At 38.0% G+C, this 13,248-nt stretch overlaps 1 protein-coding gene across 1 annotated transcript in view; it reads right to left on the bottom strand.

Annotated features, from left to right (window-relative positions):
* MYO10 (myosin X) overlaps positions 1 to 13,248 on the bottom strand; it is a 154,327-nt gene that overhangs the window by 58,057 nt on the left and 83,022 nt on the right. The window contains exons 5-14 of the mRNA XM_030444837.1: positions 7,847 to 7,981; positions 6,756 to 6,880; positions 5,995 to 6,008; positions 5,783 to 5,867; positions 5,016 to 5,119; positions 2,722 to 2,851; positions 1,693 to 1,811; positions 824 to 970; positions 549 to 649; positions 257 to 323 (exon numbers count right to left, since the gene is read on the bottom strand). Of these exons, the coding sequence (XP_030300697.1) occupies positions 257 to 323; positions 549 to 649; positions 824 to 970; positions 1,693 to 1,811; positions 2,722 to 2,851; positions 5,016 to 5,119; positions 5,783 to 5,867; positions 5,995 to 6,008; positions 6,756 to 6,880; positions 7,847 to 7,981 (1,027 nt within the window). The remainder of the gene's footprint in view (positions 1 to 256; positions 324 to 548; positions 650 to 823; positions 971 to 1,692; positions 1,812 to 2,721; positions 2,852 to 5,015; positions 5,120 to 5,782; positions 5,868 to 5,994; positions 6,009 to 6,755; positions 6,881 to 7,846; positions 7,982 to 13,248) is intronic.

The raw sequence follows: 13,248 nt of genomic DNA, 5'->3' as shown, positions 1-13,248 counted from the left end.
AAATATTGATTTTGTACATAATCATGCACTGTTAAAAGTTACTACGAGGAAAGATACATATATTGAGCTTACTATATACTGTACAATAGATCCATGTATGAAAATGATCTAAATGATCCGATTGGAAGTTCACTATTTTTAAAAAAGGAAGATCCACCATTCTCTTCACTTGTTCTTTGTGCTGGAAATATTTTTAAAAGACATATTACCTCAGAACAAAAACTAGAAGTAGGTACTTGCATAAAGTTCTTCTTACCTTTTCAATAAGGTCCAAGCACTCTCCATTGTCTGTCCAGTCAATATCCTCCCAAATTAATCCTTCCCTAAGGAAAATAAGTAGGACCTTTTTATTGACAACTAAGATTAAATTATTTTAAATAGAGAAACAGCAGAAGCTGATGTATTTATCTTGAAAATTATAAAAAAATCATCTTGGTTTTAGAAAACTAGGCAGCTCCAGATGGAGACTTTGAAAGGAAACTAGGGTAGTTGGGAACTGAGATTTCAAGTGAACACTGAAATTTTCAATTTTTTTTCCAACTTCTAACCTGCTGTATTCCAGTTGCTCCAAGGAAAATATGTGCTTGTTGAAATACTCCTGAAGCTTTTCATTTGCATAGTTAATATTGAACTGCTCAAAACGGTTTACCTAGAGAGACAAGAAATTTTCAAAAAAGCATCCACATTTTAGTTTGCAAACAAGGAATGGGTTTAAGTCATAGCATGTTTTAATAACCGAGTTTCAGTGAATATGACAAATATATGTAGAACAATGAAGCATAAGGTATCCAAGAATCCTTTCGCACAAACTTTTGAAACCTACCTCAAAATTTTCAAATCCAAATATATCCAAAATTCCAATGGACTTGAAGTCTTCCTTGCTCCTGATTCTGCTGTTTATTTTCTTAATGACCCAAGCAAAACACTGAGAATAAAGTGCCATAGCCATAGAATCTCTGCTGTCTATTGCCTGCATTAAAGAAGGAACATAGAACACATCAGGTCCCTCTGCAAATTGAGAATTCACAAGACTTAGCTAGCAAACATATCCTTTGCACAGCATAAAGTTATGTACAATGCAAGCAGGTTTGGTTTTGTATGTATCTTACCAGCAATTGTATTAAGAGTTACAGAGCATCATGATTTACACTTTAATAGCATGTGTTGTAACAGCTGTACACCCATGTGGTTTTAAAAATAAATTTCAAGGCTATAAAGCAATGAAAAATTAGGAAATAAAAAACTGAAGGCATGGAGGAAGAGAAGGGGAGGAAATAACACCTTAATTTACCCCTTCCTAGAGGTAAGCCTAATGTCATATAATCTGTATTTCTAATTCCCTTCTTTATAAACTAAATAATTTCTGTCAGAAGTTTTCAACAGTGACCACCTGACACAAATGTCCATAATTAAAAATATCAAACTACATGATTAGAATTCGAAAAAAAAATGTGAGTAATCAGTCTTAATAAGAATAACAAGAGCCAATCTACAAGCCCTGGACAGAATGACAAAATGGGGTCTATAAGGCCAATTATACCCTTCCCAAAAATCCTTATGTTATATATCTGATAGCAACACTGATGCATGAGCTAAGGTTCTGATTCTGAGTGACCAATGATTTCCCCAGAGGTGACACCAAGCCACATATTTAACACACCCTAAACCAGCTCAAAACTGAGATGCCTTTACCTGTTGAATACTAAGAGGTGTTAGGATTTCTTCTCCCCTGAGTATCATTGACCTCTGTGTCAATGCTTCAGTTAGCTGTGTGGAGTCCAACCCCAAGAGTTCAGCAGATCTACCCAAAGCTGGCAAAAGAAGGAGACAAATACAAACATGTCCTTTAATGTACAAGGTTATAATGTTGTATTATTATTACTCCTACCACCACCATTTAGAATGTTTCTAGAACAATAGGTATTAGAAATAAAACACAACTAGAAAATCTAGAATATATTTTTGCTGCTCAGGAAAAGGCACAGTATCACAAATATGCACAATTGAAGGAATTTAGCAGTAGATATTTATCACAAGTAAGTCACATATACTTATTTTTCTCTTAATATTACACATCAAGGATTTAAACAATCTACTGCTTACACTAACATCTCGTTCCAGACAGAAACAGTAATTCATTCTTTGTCCACAAGAATGTGTTTCAGCTTCCCTTGGGGTGATAGGGATAAAGAAGATCAATGAAATTTTTTTCTACATGCATACTTTAATTTGCAATTTTGCTACAATGGGTTATAAGAGGCAATACGTAATACTATTCTTTATTGCCATATTTGAATAAATGTTTAAGATGTTTGCCAGCTCAATCTTTAGATATACCACCACACACTTTCAGATTTGTAATTGAGGTACCAAAAGATCTGTTGAACAAAAGAAGCCTTCAGTGGAGACCTCAGTTAATGAATGTACTCGAGCACTTCAGTTTTACCAACTTGAGAAGATTTCAAAGAAGGAATAAGTTAAAAATGGAATTTCACTACTATTAATGGAATAAAAATGTACCCAAGGTCTTCCCTAATTAAGACCTAGCATCTAGAAGCATACTAGTTTGCTTTTTTTGGTCAGAAAACCAAAAGTAGCATTTTAATCAACATTTACAGATGCTAAGAAGCAGTAAGACCCTCTCACTGTTTGTCCATGCTGTAGTCAGAATGATAAAGGTTTTACAGTCTCAAGAAACATTTGGATGAGCAGCCTTCTCACCTGTTTTAAAAGACACCTGTGCCCCACCAGCAGTGATGAACTCAACGTTTCCTAGATGCAAAATGCCAGCCAACAGCCTCAAAACTTCTCGCACCTCCTCCTTGCTGAACTGCATCACTTCCATTGCAGTCTGGAATGACATGTGAGTTTCATCAGTAACATGGACACTGCCTCAAAAATGGGGACAAGGAGAAACCCACCAACTGTGTTGTCAGGCCTTAAAAAAGCAAGTCGTGACTGACAAGAGGGCTGGCAAGAGGCAATTCCTTTGCTTTCATCCCAAATTGAATACACTGTAAGACATGAGGAGGACATCTTGGAATGTCTAAGTATCACTCTAGTTTTAAGAAATCTTTTTGATGCTGTAAGGATGTTGTAATTTGCTTTCCAATTCTTCATTAAAATTGTATAAATATTGGATTGCCCTACTGAGTCATACATCAGCTGTAATTTAGCTCATTTGCATTAGTAATTTCCTCTGTGTCTTTACTGTATTTTGCCAATTAGCCCTGAAGGTACCAAGGCATGGGGGAGGACACGCAGCAACATTTAAGATTCGCTCATCTGTTTTCTCAGCAAAGAAGAATTCAGAGGAGCTTTTCTGCAGCATATTCTGGGCAAGCCATGAAGCCCAAACACATATCCTACCATTGTGGGCTGACATCTTAGAGTAAAACAGAGCAAGGAAGAGACATCTATATAAAATGTGTTGAATTGCAGAATAACCACTAAGGCAATGAACAAGCCTCAACTATGTAAACGAGGGTAACAGGCACATGTTTATCTAAAGTAATATTAAACCAAGATGAGGAACATGAGATTTTCTCTGACATGAAAGGGGTAATTGTATGCCTCTCAAAATTAACAGCATTTCCCAAATTTGGGTCTAACCTGAGCCAGTCTGCGGCCAGATCACCATTTTATCCTCACAGTTAGGCTCATCACATTATGGTCACTGCCGGTGTCTAGCAGATGACACTTGACACAATTTACCATTCATAAATCATCAGTTACAAACAGAAAAGCCTTAGATTAATTCCTCAGTCAAAAGCAGAGAATAGATAAAGGTTGAAGGCTTATTTTGTACAGAAGACCAACAACAGAGCTCTAAGAAAGGCAGAAGCACTAGGAGTTCATCTCCACTCTCACCGTGCCATTCTTCTCTGTCTCTTACAAAAAAGTTTTATCAAAGTAGTATTTCTGGGACTCAAACAACAATAAAAATGGGGTGATTATAATAGGAAAAGACAAGAAAGGGTAAACTGTGTGGTTTCTGTCTGCATCCTGCTCTGGGAAGGCAGCCTGGCAGCCTCAGACCCTGCTCCAAGCCTGCCTGCATGGCATTCAGCACCCAAGCGTCACCTGCCCAGCTGATTTCATGCTCTGCCTACCCTGGGATGGTTAGCATAAATTAAATGTCATGCTACTCAGCTTAAGGCATGTGACTATAATATAGATAAGTCATGAACTTTTCCAACCCTCCCCTTCCACCCTCACCATAATGATGCTTTACACTAAAAATAATTGCTGCATCTGCTACACATTCATTTGTCAGTTTGGCAAAGAGATTAACATAGCTGAACAAAAATAGTTTCATGAAGGGCATAAAACCCATTATTTTTACTTATTTTTTAAAATCCAGCACCTATCACCCTGGTGACACAGTAAGCAATTAGCAACTAACCTAACAGTCAGTATGGACTAATTGCTGTAGCTAATTGGTGTGGGTATGAGACAGAGACATTCAGAGAAAGACTTCATCAGGACCCGATCCTAACTTGGTGTTTATATTTTCTTCAACTCTATTGTGTAAGTTACTCCATACAACTGGATTTTCCAGCTGCAACTTAAAGAGCCACAAAAGCCCAGTACTTCATTCTCCATTCAACCCTATAGATGCTACACGATCTGGACAAAGCTTTAGCATCAAAATAGAGTGGAAGCAGACATATCTGTAATATAAAACAATGTAGGGAAGGGTAAAGGCATGTAGATGCCTTGTTATTTTCCCAACTGATATGCTTTTCATTACAAAATGTAATAATTTTGCTAAATCATAGCACACTTTAAAATGATAGAGTAAAAGTCAAATATTGGAGGGAAGGTAAAGACATGCTCGAAATGACAGGGAAGTATTATGAGAAAATAAATGTCCCTGTAAGATTAATGTCTTGATGAGAGAGAAGCACATGCTGGTGAGCACAAGAAGGTCCTGTCCCTTGCTCTGTCACTGGGCCCCAGGCACCTGCACCTCCAGCATTTTTAAAGCATCAAGAACTAGGGAAACAACTCACAATGACTTCTTTGAAAGAATCTTTGTCACTGATTGTCTTATCCGCTATACATCCAGACTGATTCAGGTAGTGGTAGTTCTCTGGTACAGATAAGTAAAATGCATCTAATGAGGAGAAAAAAAGAGGATGAGTGAAAAAAGTCAGTCTCCAAACAAAAGCACCCCACAAATTATTATGTCAGAGAGAAATACTTCACAATCAATTTGCTCAGAAATGATGCTGATGCACAAAACAAAGTTTTATATTAAAATCAGATGCGGGGTTTTATTTTGCTGTTGTTTGCTTTTTTTAGCTGCTCAACAGGGTTAATCCTACTTTTTAGCATGCAAAGACAGCAGGCCCAAAGGAGATGCCAAGACAGCTTTAGGCAATTTTGACATACACAAATGTCACTTATTTTGTTCAGTGGATTTATTTATTACAAGTGAGCATTGCAGGAACCAGAATTATTTCTCTTTGTCGCAGTGGAATTAATACCAGCAAAAATACTTGTTTTTTTTTTAACAGAATGAAGCATTTTTGTCCCCAGCTAATTTTCCCAGGGCCACACTAGAAGCTGAAAGAAAAATTACCAGTAGTTCAGTGACATTCTTCAGCTAAGCAGGTTGCTTTATCAAGTTGAGCTCAAATTCACACTCGCTGAATAAAAAACCTATTTCTCTGCTTGAGTTAACAGGTTTCTGCAGTAAAATTCCACACTGCTGTGACACTGGCTGACTGCTAGCAGAGAGCCACTACAATTATGTGACTTGCACACAGCCACTCACCTTTCTCTCTCTCTTCTACCCCTGCCAGCAGAGCATAGAATATATGATAATTTCTTTCCCCGGGGTTTTGCCTTACTACACGATTCTGTCAAAGCAAAAAAGCAGTTTCAATTCAAGCAATCAGTTTTAATGAGAATTTTTTTTAATTCACAGTTTCAGAGAAAATATGAAATTAAACAAAAGTAATTGAGTAAAATTAAACATTAACTTACTTTTTCCAATAAATCTATAGCCAGGAAGAAAAACTTCAGTCAAGGAATAAAGTAAAAAGCAATTAAAGCACAAGCTATTTATAAGTTTCTTTCATCTGAGACAACAGGAAGAGCATTGTGGTCTTTTCTTACGAAATGCTTTCTGCCATAACAAGATGAATAAAGTAGCAAAGATAATCCTGCAGCAGTTTTAATACCATTGTGTTCCCACACCTCGTTCTCCATCTTATTGAAACCAGACTTGTCATGTTCTAGATTTTTAATTACATCTGCTTTCCTTCACCTTTCCTTCTCCCTAATGCTTGGAAACAGCTTTAAGGATGAAATTTGTCCCACTGCAAAAGCAGATTATATCCCAAACACTTGGCAGAATTTTATATCCAAAGTATCCTAGGATCCCCTCCATATACTCCTCATCCCCACACTTCTGGTGCTCTGGTGGAGATGGATTATAGTCCAATTTTGCCAAATGCTGGACAAATCCAAGGATTTGACCCACTCATGCTCACACTGCAGAAATCCAGCTCTTCTGCCCTTTCAAGTATTTTTCTAGAAAACTAAGAAGCTTATCTGGGTATGTAATAAATGCTAAAACCAGTTGAAAACTGAAGCTATTTAGCTCACTAAGTAGGAACACATATATAAGCCACACTGATAGGACAAGCAGGGTGAGCAACTTTTCTCTCAGCCTTCCATGGAGAAGGGACGTGGAGGCTGCCTACAAACACGAGGGGGAAAAAAAAATCACCAAAAGAGGATACAATCTATAATTCTTCCTCCCTGAATGTTTCCTTTCTGACAGATGTTCAGCTGAATAAACTTCCCAAAGCGACTTGAGTTGTTGTTGTAAACAGTCTTTGCATTGCCAAAAGCTTCCATAATGGGGCTGTGAAAATGGAGAAGAAAGACAAGAGTGTTAACGTGTGACCAGCATGACAACAGCTTCACATGGGACTGGTGAAAGGAACAGCACTCCAAAAAATTCACTTCTGACAGACACCCTCCTCAGCCTCAGCCTACCTCCTTAGTATTATCCTCAGTTTATTAACAGTGGGCATCATAATTTTCCATCAAAAGGTGTAAGTATTCAAGAAGCACTACTAAATTACTCTGCAGCTTAATCCATAACTGCTCAAAAGATGCACACAATTCTCACTGCAGTATTCAAATTATAGAAATAAGAAATTTCAGCACATGCAAATTGCCAGACTGATGTAGGGAAAATAGTCCTTGTCCTAAGGCAATTTAAAAAAATAATTAGAACAAGATACAGCAGGTAAAACAGAGATGAAGCATGATAAACAAAAGTAATAGCATCTCAAATTGTCTTTGGTTTTTTATTTCATTTGAAGAGCGAGATGCTTTTTTGCTTACGTAGTGCGTCCAATTTATCTGATGCATTTGCTCATCTGCTTTATCAGTTCTCTTTAACCTCCCTTTCCTCAGCATGCTTTTACCACTTGCACACTTTATCCTCACCATGCTGTATCTTGTTTTACCTTATCCTCAGGCTATACAAACCAAACCAATGCTATCTCCCTCCCATCACTCCTTTTCCTCACTCCAATTATATGAATTCAGCTCTGAACAAAAATGAAAGCTACCATGAAAGCATCATCCATTTCAAATCTATGTAACTTTTTCTTTCATTAAGATTGCCCACTGTGCTCAAAACTCTCTAGAGTTGGTATGTTTGTTTAGTGGAAAATTTTCCCCTTTCCACCAATCTTTTTTTTCTTTTTTTGTCCAGTAAATGCACTTCCAACTGTCATTACATTGCAATCTCTTTTATGCCGATGACAAGGCTTCTGTGTTCTGGAAAAAAATACCTATGTATTAAGAGATCTAGTACCTGCTCTCAAGAATAGCTTGCTCCACACAGGAGGTCTTCTCTCTGCAGGACAACTCCAGCGAATGTTGGCTCATTGCAGACAAGAACTTGAGTATCAGCTTAGTGCTTTCTGTCTTACCAGCACCACTTTCACCACTGAAAGAAGAGGAGAATGAAAAGTGTTTTCACAATTTCAGCTGCCAGGTGAGAAGCCCTCTGTCTGGCCAGATCTCCAAACTCTGAACTACTAGAGTGGGGCAATTTAAAGCAATACTCTAACAGCAGCAGAATGCACCTTTAAACTCATTGAATATGAGACAAAATGCAAGTTATTTTTAGACTTTAGACCACTCTTCAGAACATATTTGCGTGAAGGTGTACACAACAACCATGAGGCAACAAACAGCTCTCTGAAGACAAGCTGCCCAACAGTCCTCATCAGCGTGGAAAAACAAAGTTAGCAGGAAGGTGTGGCAATGGGTGGAAGGAAAGTTTAGAATATTAATTCAATTGGGAAAGCTAGGGATTACATCGCAGCAATCTAGCTAAAAAGGGACTCCTGCTGTGAGAAGGAGGAGGTTAGAGATACTAATGAATACTATAACACATAAAGGCCAATAGTATAATTAATATTGATGTTCTTAGTGAGTTACATATTCTTTAAAAAAAAAAAAAAAGAAAAAGAAGGGTCAGGTAAGTTCAAAACCCACAATTTTCACCTCTCATCACCATCAGAGATTTAAAACCTCTCATCTTCACACATGGCAAAATAAAGCTATTTGGTAATGCTAAACTGGCATTTGAAAAATAAACTGTTAATAAGCAATACCACTGATACAAACAGAAAGTAATACACTTGCTTTCTTTCCAACACAAAAGAGCTAAAAATAGGAGGTATATATTTGGCTCCTTTCCCTAGTATAATTTCACTTCAATTATGTAGTTTTATAATTAAAAACACATAGTGAGCCATGAAGAAACATAGCTTATGGTTAAAAGTTTGTCTAGTTTCCTTACTTCTCCTCTGAAGTCATAGCATTATATCCTAAGTGGCAGCCTTATTGTTAGTTTTCCCAGTTCCTTATTAATTTGTGCCTAACTTCAGTTTGCTTCCAATGAAAGGATGTGCATTTTGGTCTTACTCTACACTTTTCATTGTAGAAAGGAAGAGTTTCATCACGGACTTTGATGGAGCACAACTGGGCACACAGAGCAAACTTGGTTCACTTGACAGTCGTTTGTTGTGACATTGCTGAGTGGTGACCCTGGTGATTTTAGGTTATGACAAAGGATAATGACACTTCCTATTAAAAAGTAAAGAAGAATGGAACAGCCTGAGGAAGCAGCATGACATTATTCTGCAAACAATTAAAATAATGAGAGAGAAAGCATTCAGAACACACAATGAGACACAGTTTCATAGCTTCACAAACACTTCCATTATCCTTGTCTGGTGTAAAAAATCATGATACCTGCCTGAATTCTTACCCTCTGAGCAGTCCATAGAACAATGGCAGGGATCTGGGTGCCAAGAAGGACATCAGCTCTTTCACTGATATCATTCTTCCTCCACCTCTAACCTCTGTCCTATGTCCTGGAGCATTTGTAGTTCTATGGAAGCTGAGAATTACCCTGTTGCAGCTGACAGCAATTTTACATGTGAGAGATTCACAGCTGACAGAAAATTATTTTCTGTGCTTATCTCTGGTATAGCTGGTATTATATACAATTATACAATCTTGATTTGTTTCTTAGAACAGGAGAAGGTTAGAACTGGGTCAGGCTGAGTATCTACCTGCCCACTGTCCTCTCTCTGACGTCACCAAACAGAGATGCACAGAGAACACATGCAACATATCCCTTCTGTGTTCTTCCAGTTTCCAGTTGTTCAGAGGGTTCCTGATATAGACCTCTAGACCTGATTTCTACATGTCTTGTAACCCTCAATGGTTTTATATTCCACAAGTTTCTAGCCATGTCCCCTGAAAAACATACAAATGTACCTTGTTTTGGATATGTCTCCTATTAGCTCTGTTTGATGTCCTCTAGCTCTTGTATCAGATGAAGCAGACAACTCATCCCAGTGCTCCCTGAGCATTTCGTGACTTCATGGATAGCCCCTGAACTGGAGCTGCCCATCTCTCTCAGCCATTCCCACACAGAGCCATGCTGTACTTCCGATTGCCCCTTTTTGTCCTCTTCTGAACCCCTTCCAGTTCCACAAAGTCCTCTTGGATACGAAGCAAGATGGAAAAAGGCTTGTGCAAAATACTCAGGATGTGAGCAAAGGATGGATTTACAGAATGCTTTATAATTTACTAGTAACTGCTCTATTCTACTTTGTTTTACAACCAATGCTGAGCACTGAGTGGAGGGTTACTAGAGCCCTCTTGGAATAACAGTACAACCCCATCCCCACATGGTGCTGCTCAGCTTGGACCTGTAATTTTAGGTGCATCAATTTGGATCTGCATTTTTTCCTTTAAAAAATGGCTTTATAAAACACAGTTATTATTAATGAGATGAAAATCAAGAACAAGCATGCTAAACTCTCAAGTTGTTTATTCAAATGCACAGTACATACACTGACAATAGGTGAAAATGGGATCTATCTTTCAGACTCCTTAAGAAAGCCTATGCCTTCAAAAAGTTGCCAAGGTCAGTAAAAGGACCAATTTTTTAGTGCAGAGTCAACCTTTCCAGCAACCTTTCTACCCCATGAATTTAAGTGCCCAGCTCTTTCCACATCACTACATTCAGCATGCTGAATATATTAGGTCTGACAGCAACCCAGGAGGCCCCCACTTAAGAGAACTTTAAACTTTACTCTATGACATGTTCTATGCAAGGCATCTTGCTAAAGGCACAGCAGCCTGGAGTCCAGGCTGCTGCAAGTAGAAAAAGGGGTCACTGAGACAGACTCCTCATTCTGAAGGACTTAACATGAGGGAGGTGATATCAACATTAGTCTAAATCACTTCTCAGTTCTGTCTGCTGGCTTTAAACTCCTAAAGACAGATACACACAGGCAAAATAGGCCCCTTCAGCAAATACAGTTTGTCAAATGTACATGTGAATTTTGGTGTGTCAGACTCATAAGAACATCTTCCCATCACAAGTCTGGGTCTCATCCAAACAGTACTTTCGTTCACTTTGATTTTCAAGCTGAACAACAAAAATGTCAGGGCATCAGATGATAACAGAGATAACAAACTGGTGTCAGACTGAGACTTCCCACTTACAACACTGACTTGAATGTAATTCAGAGTGACTTGCTGCTCCTTCGACTGCTCTACACTTCTTTTTGAATGCTTTAAAGTGGATCAGCTCCTATTGCATCTGAGAGATGAGCATGTGTTTGCCTGCACATAGACTAGACTACCTTAAACAGCAGCAACATAAAAGCTGCCTAAAGATATTTTCATACTCTTACAATAAAGCAGAGGAGCTTGAACATGGTCCCAACTTCTGAGCATCAGCTAATTATGAAGAAACTCAGTCCCTTCCCCACATGAGGACAATCAGCTTGGTTATTCCTTGAAAAAGGTGCATTTCCTTCATGCTCCAGGCAAGGCACACAGATGAAAAAATCAGATGTTACATTTTATTATTTTTTTAACATGTTTGTTGTAAGCATCATATGTAACAGTGCTGGTTTGTGCATTTGTCTTTTTTTTCTCTTCAAGTGAAATGGGACTCTGCATTAAGGTTCAGATCAATACGAAACTGGGATGAAACTGGGTATTTCTTGATGTAGGTGTTTCTGTACACATGGAAATTCTAGTGCACTAGCCAGGTAAGCCTTTTTTTTTTTTTTTTTTAGCATAGAAGAGTGAAAAAACACCATTTCACAACTGTGTGAGTATTGTAATGCAGTGGCTGTGTACAGAGTCCTTAGCATGCCATTTTGTTGACATTTCAGGCTGCTATGTCATTTTATGCAGCACTAGAATGAATTAAAATTATCTTATGTAACAGAGACCAATAAATAAACATCTTTGGATAACTCCATTTAATATCATCTCTTCTGCATTTCCTTTTCACTTGTTGTCTGGGCAGTTACACTGTAAAAAAATGCCTTGCACTTACACATTTTGAGCCACTACTGATGACAGCTTCATAACCATTTCATTATAGTCCACCCAAACAAATACACTAATTTCAAAACAGCAGAAGCTTTTTCATGAGTAAAGACCGTGCTTTAAAGAAAGCAGCTGCGAAACAAGGCTGACTTCGCCCTGGTGCCAGCAGAGGGCACTCGAAGCCCACAGGATGACAAGAAAGCCCTCGAACTCAAGTCAGGGGATGCTAAAACTCGCTACTGAGTTTTTAGTTAGGAGCAGCTGAAGGACGCGTGTAAGAACGTCAAGCCTACACGCACAATTCACTAATTTTAAATGAATGTACCTGTTTATGGTGTTTTCGTGATGGAGCAATTTTTTCCTTCTTATCATATCTGACATTAAATACAAGACCAGAGTAGTTGCCTGAATTCAGACACTGAAGAGTTTCACTTGACCATTCTTTTTTTCAGATGCAAGTAGTAACTAAGAAGGCCTGACAGTGACTTGCTCCATCATCTAATTCTAATCCAGTAAAAGATGCTGGAATGACCAGGATGCTGAAGATGACAAGCACACCATTATACCTCCATTTCTAATGTTCCAAAACAAGAGTATTATCACAGGGACTTTTCTAAACCTTATTAGAACAAGTGAAAACCTCAAGTAACTAAAAAACCCCCAAAACAACAAAAAACCCTTGCTCTGACTCCTTCACAGATAAAAAAGGCAAGAGTGTTTTAGAAAAGTAGACTGAACTTTATTTCTTATGTTATGAGCTGCATGTTCCTGCCCATTCTGTAGCAACAAGACACCCTTATAAGGTTGCATTACAGCACTTGTCTGAAGTACTGAACTTACACAAATTAGTTTTTTTATCCATGACCATAGTAAGGAATTTTAAAAGGGACTGCTAATGCAAAACTTCTCCTTATTATGGCTTATCTGTACGAAGGCACATGGTTTACAAAGCAGGGACTGTTGGAGACTCCTCTGGAACTCCAGAGACTTCGGTTTATGTCCTTTTTAGGACACAACCTGGTTTTCTCTTTTGGAGTTTATGGGGAACTGGAAGAAAAGGTAAAATAATCTGGCCAGTATAAAGTGGAGCGAAAGAAAATATCAACAGCTACCTGGTAGGCACCAAAAATTATTTTAGTCACAAAATTCAGGTACATGGGCTGTGCAAAAGTCATTATCTGACATTACTCCACAAAATTATGACTCCAGGCTGTTTTCACACGTAAAGATCTTTGTGCATATAATCTTTTATTGGAGTATCATCTGGACTCAGCTTCATATATACAGCAGTATGTGTTAAATTATGTATTTAAAAAAAAAAAAAGGAAAAATACCGTTAAA

The sequence above is a fragment of the Calypte anna genome, chromosome 2 (assembly GCF_003957555.1).
Source record: "Calypte anna isolate BGI_N300 chromosome 2, bCalAnn1_v1.p, whole genome shotgun sequence".
NCBI classification, from domain to species: domain Eukaryota; kingdom Metazoa; phylum Chordata; class Aves; order Apodiformes; family Trochilidae; genus Calypte; species Calypte anna.
The sequence above is the reverse complement of the archived record's forward strand: the minus strand, read 5'-3'. Positions and strand labels throughout refer to the sequence as shown.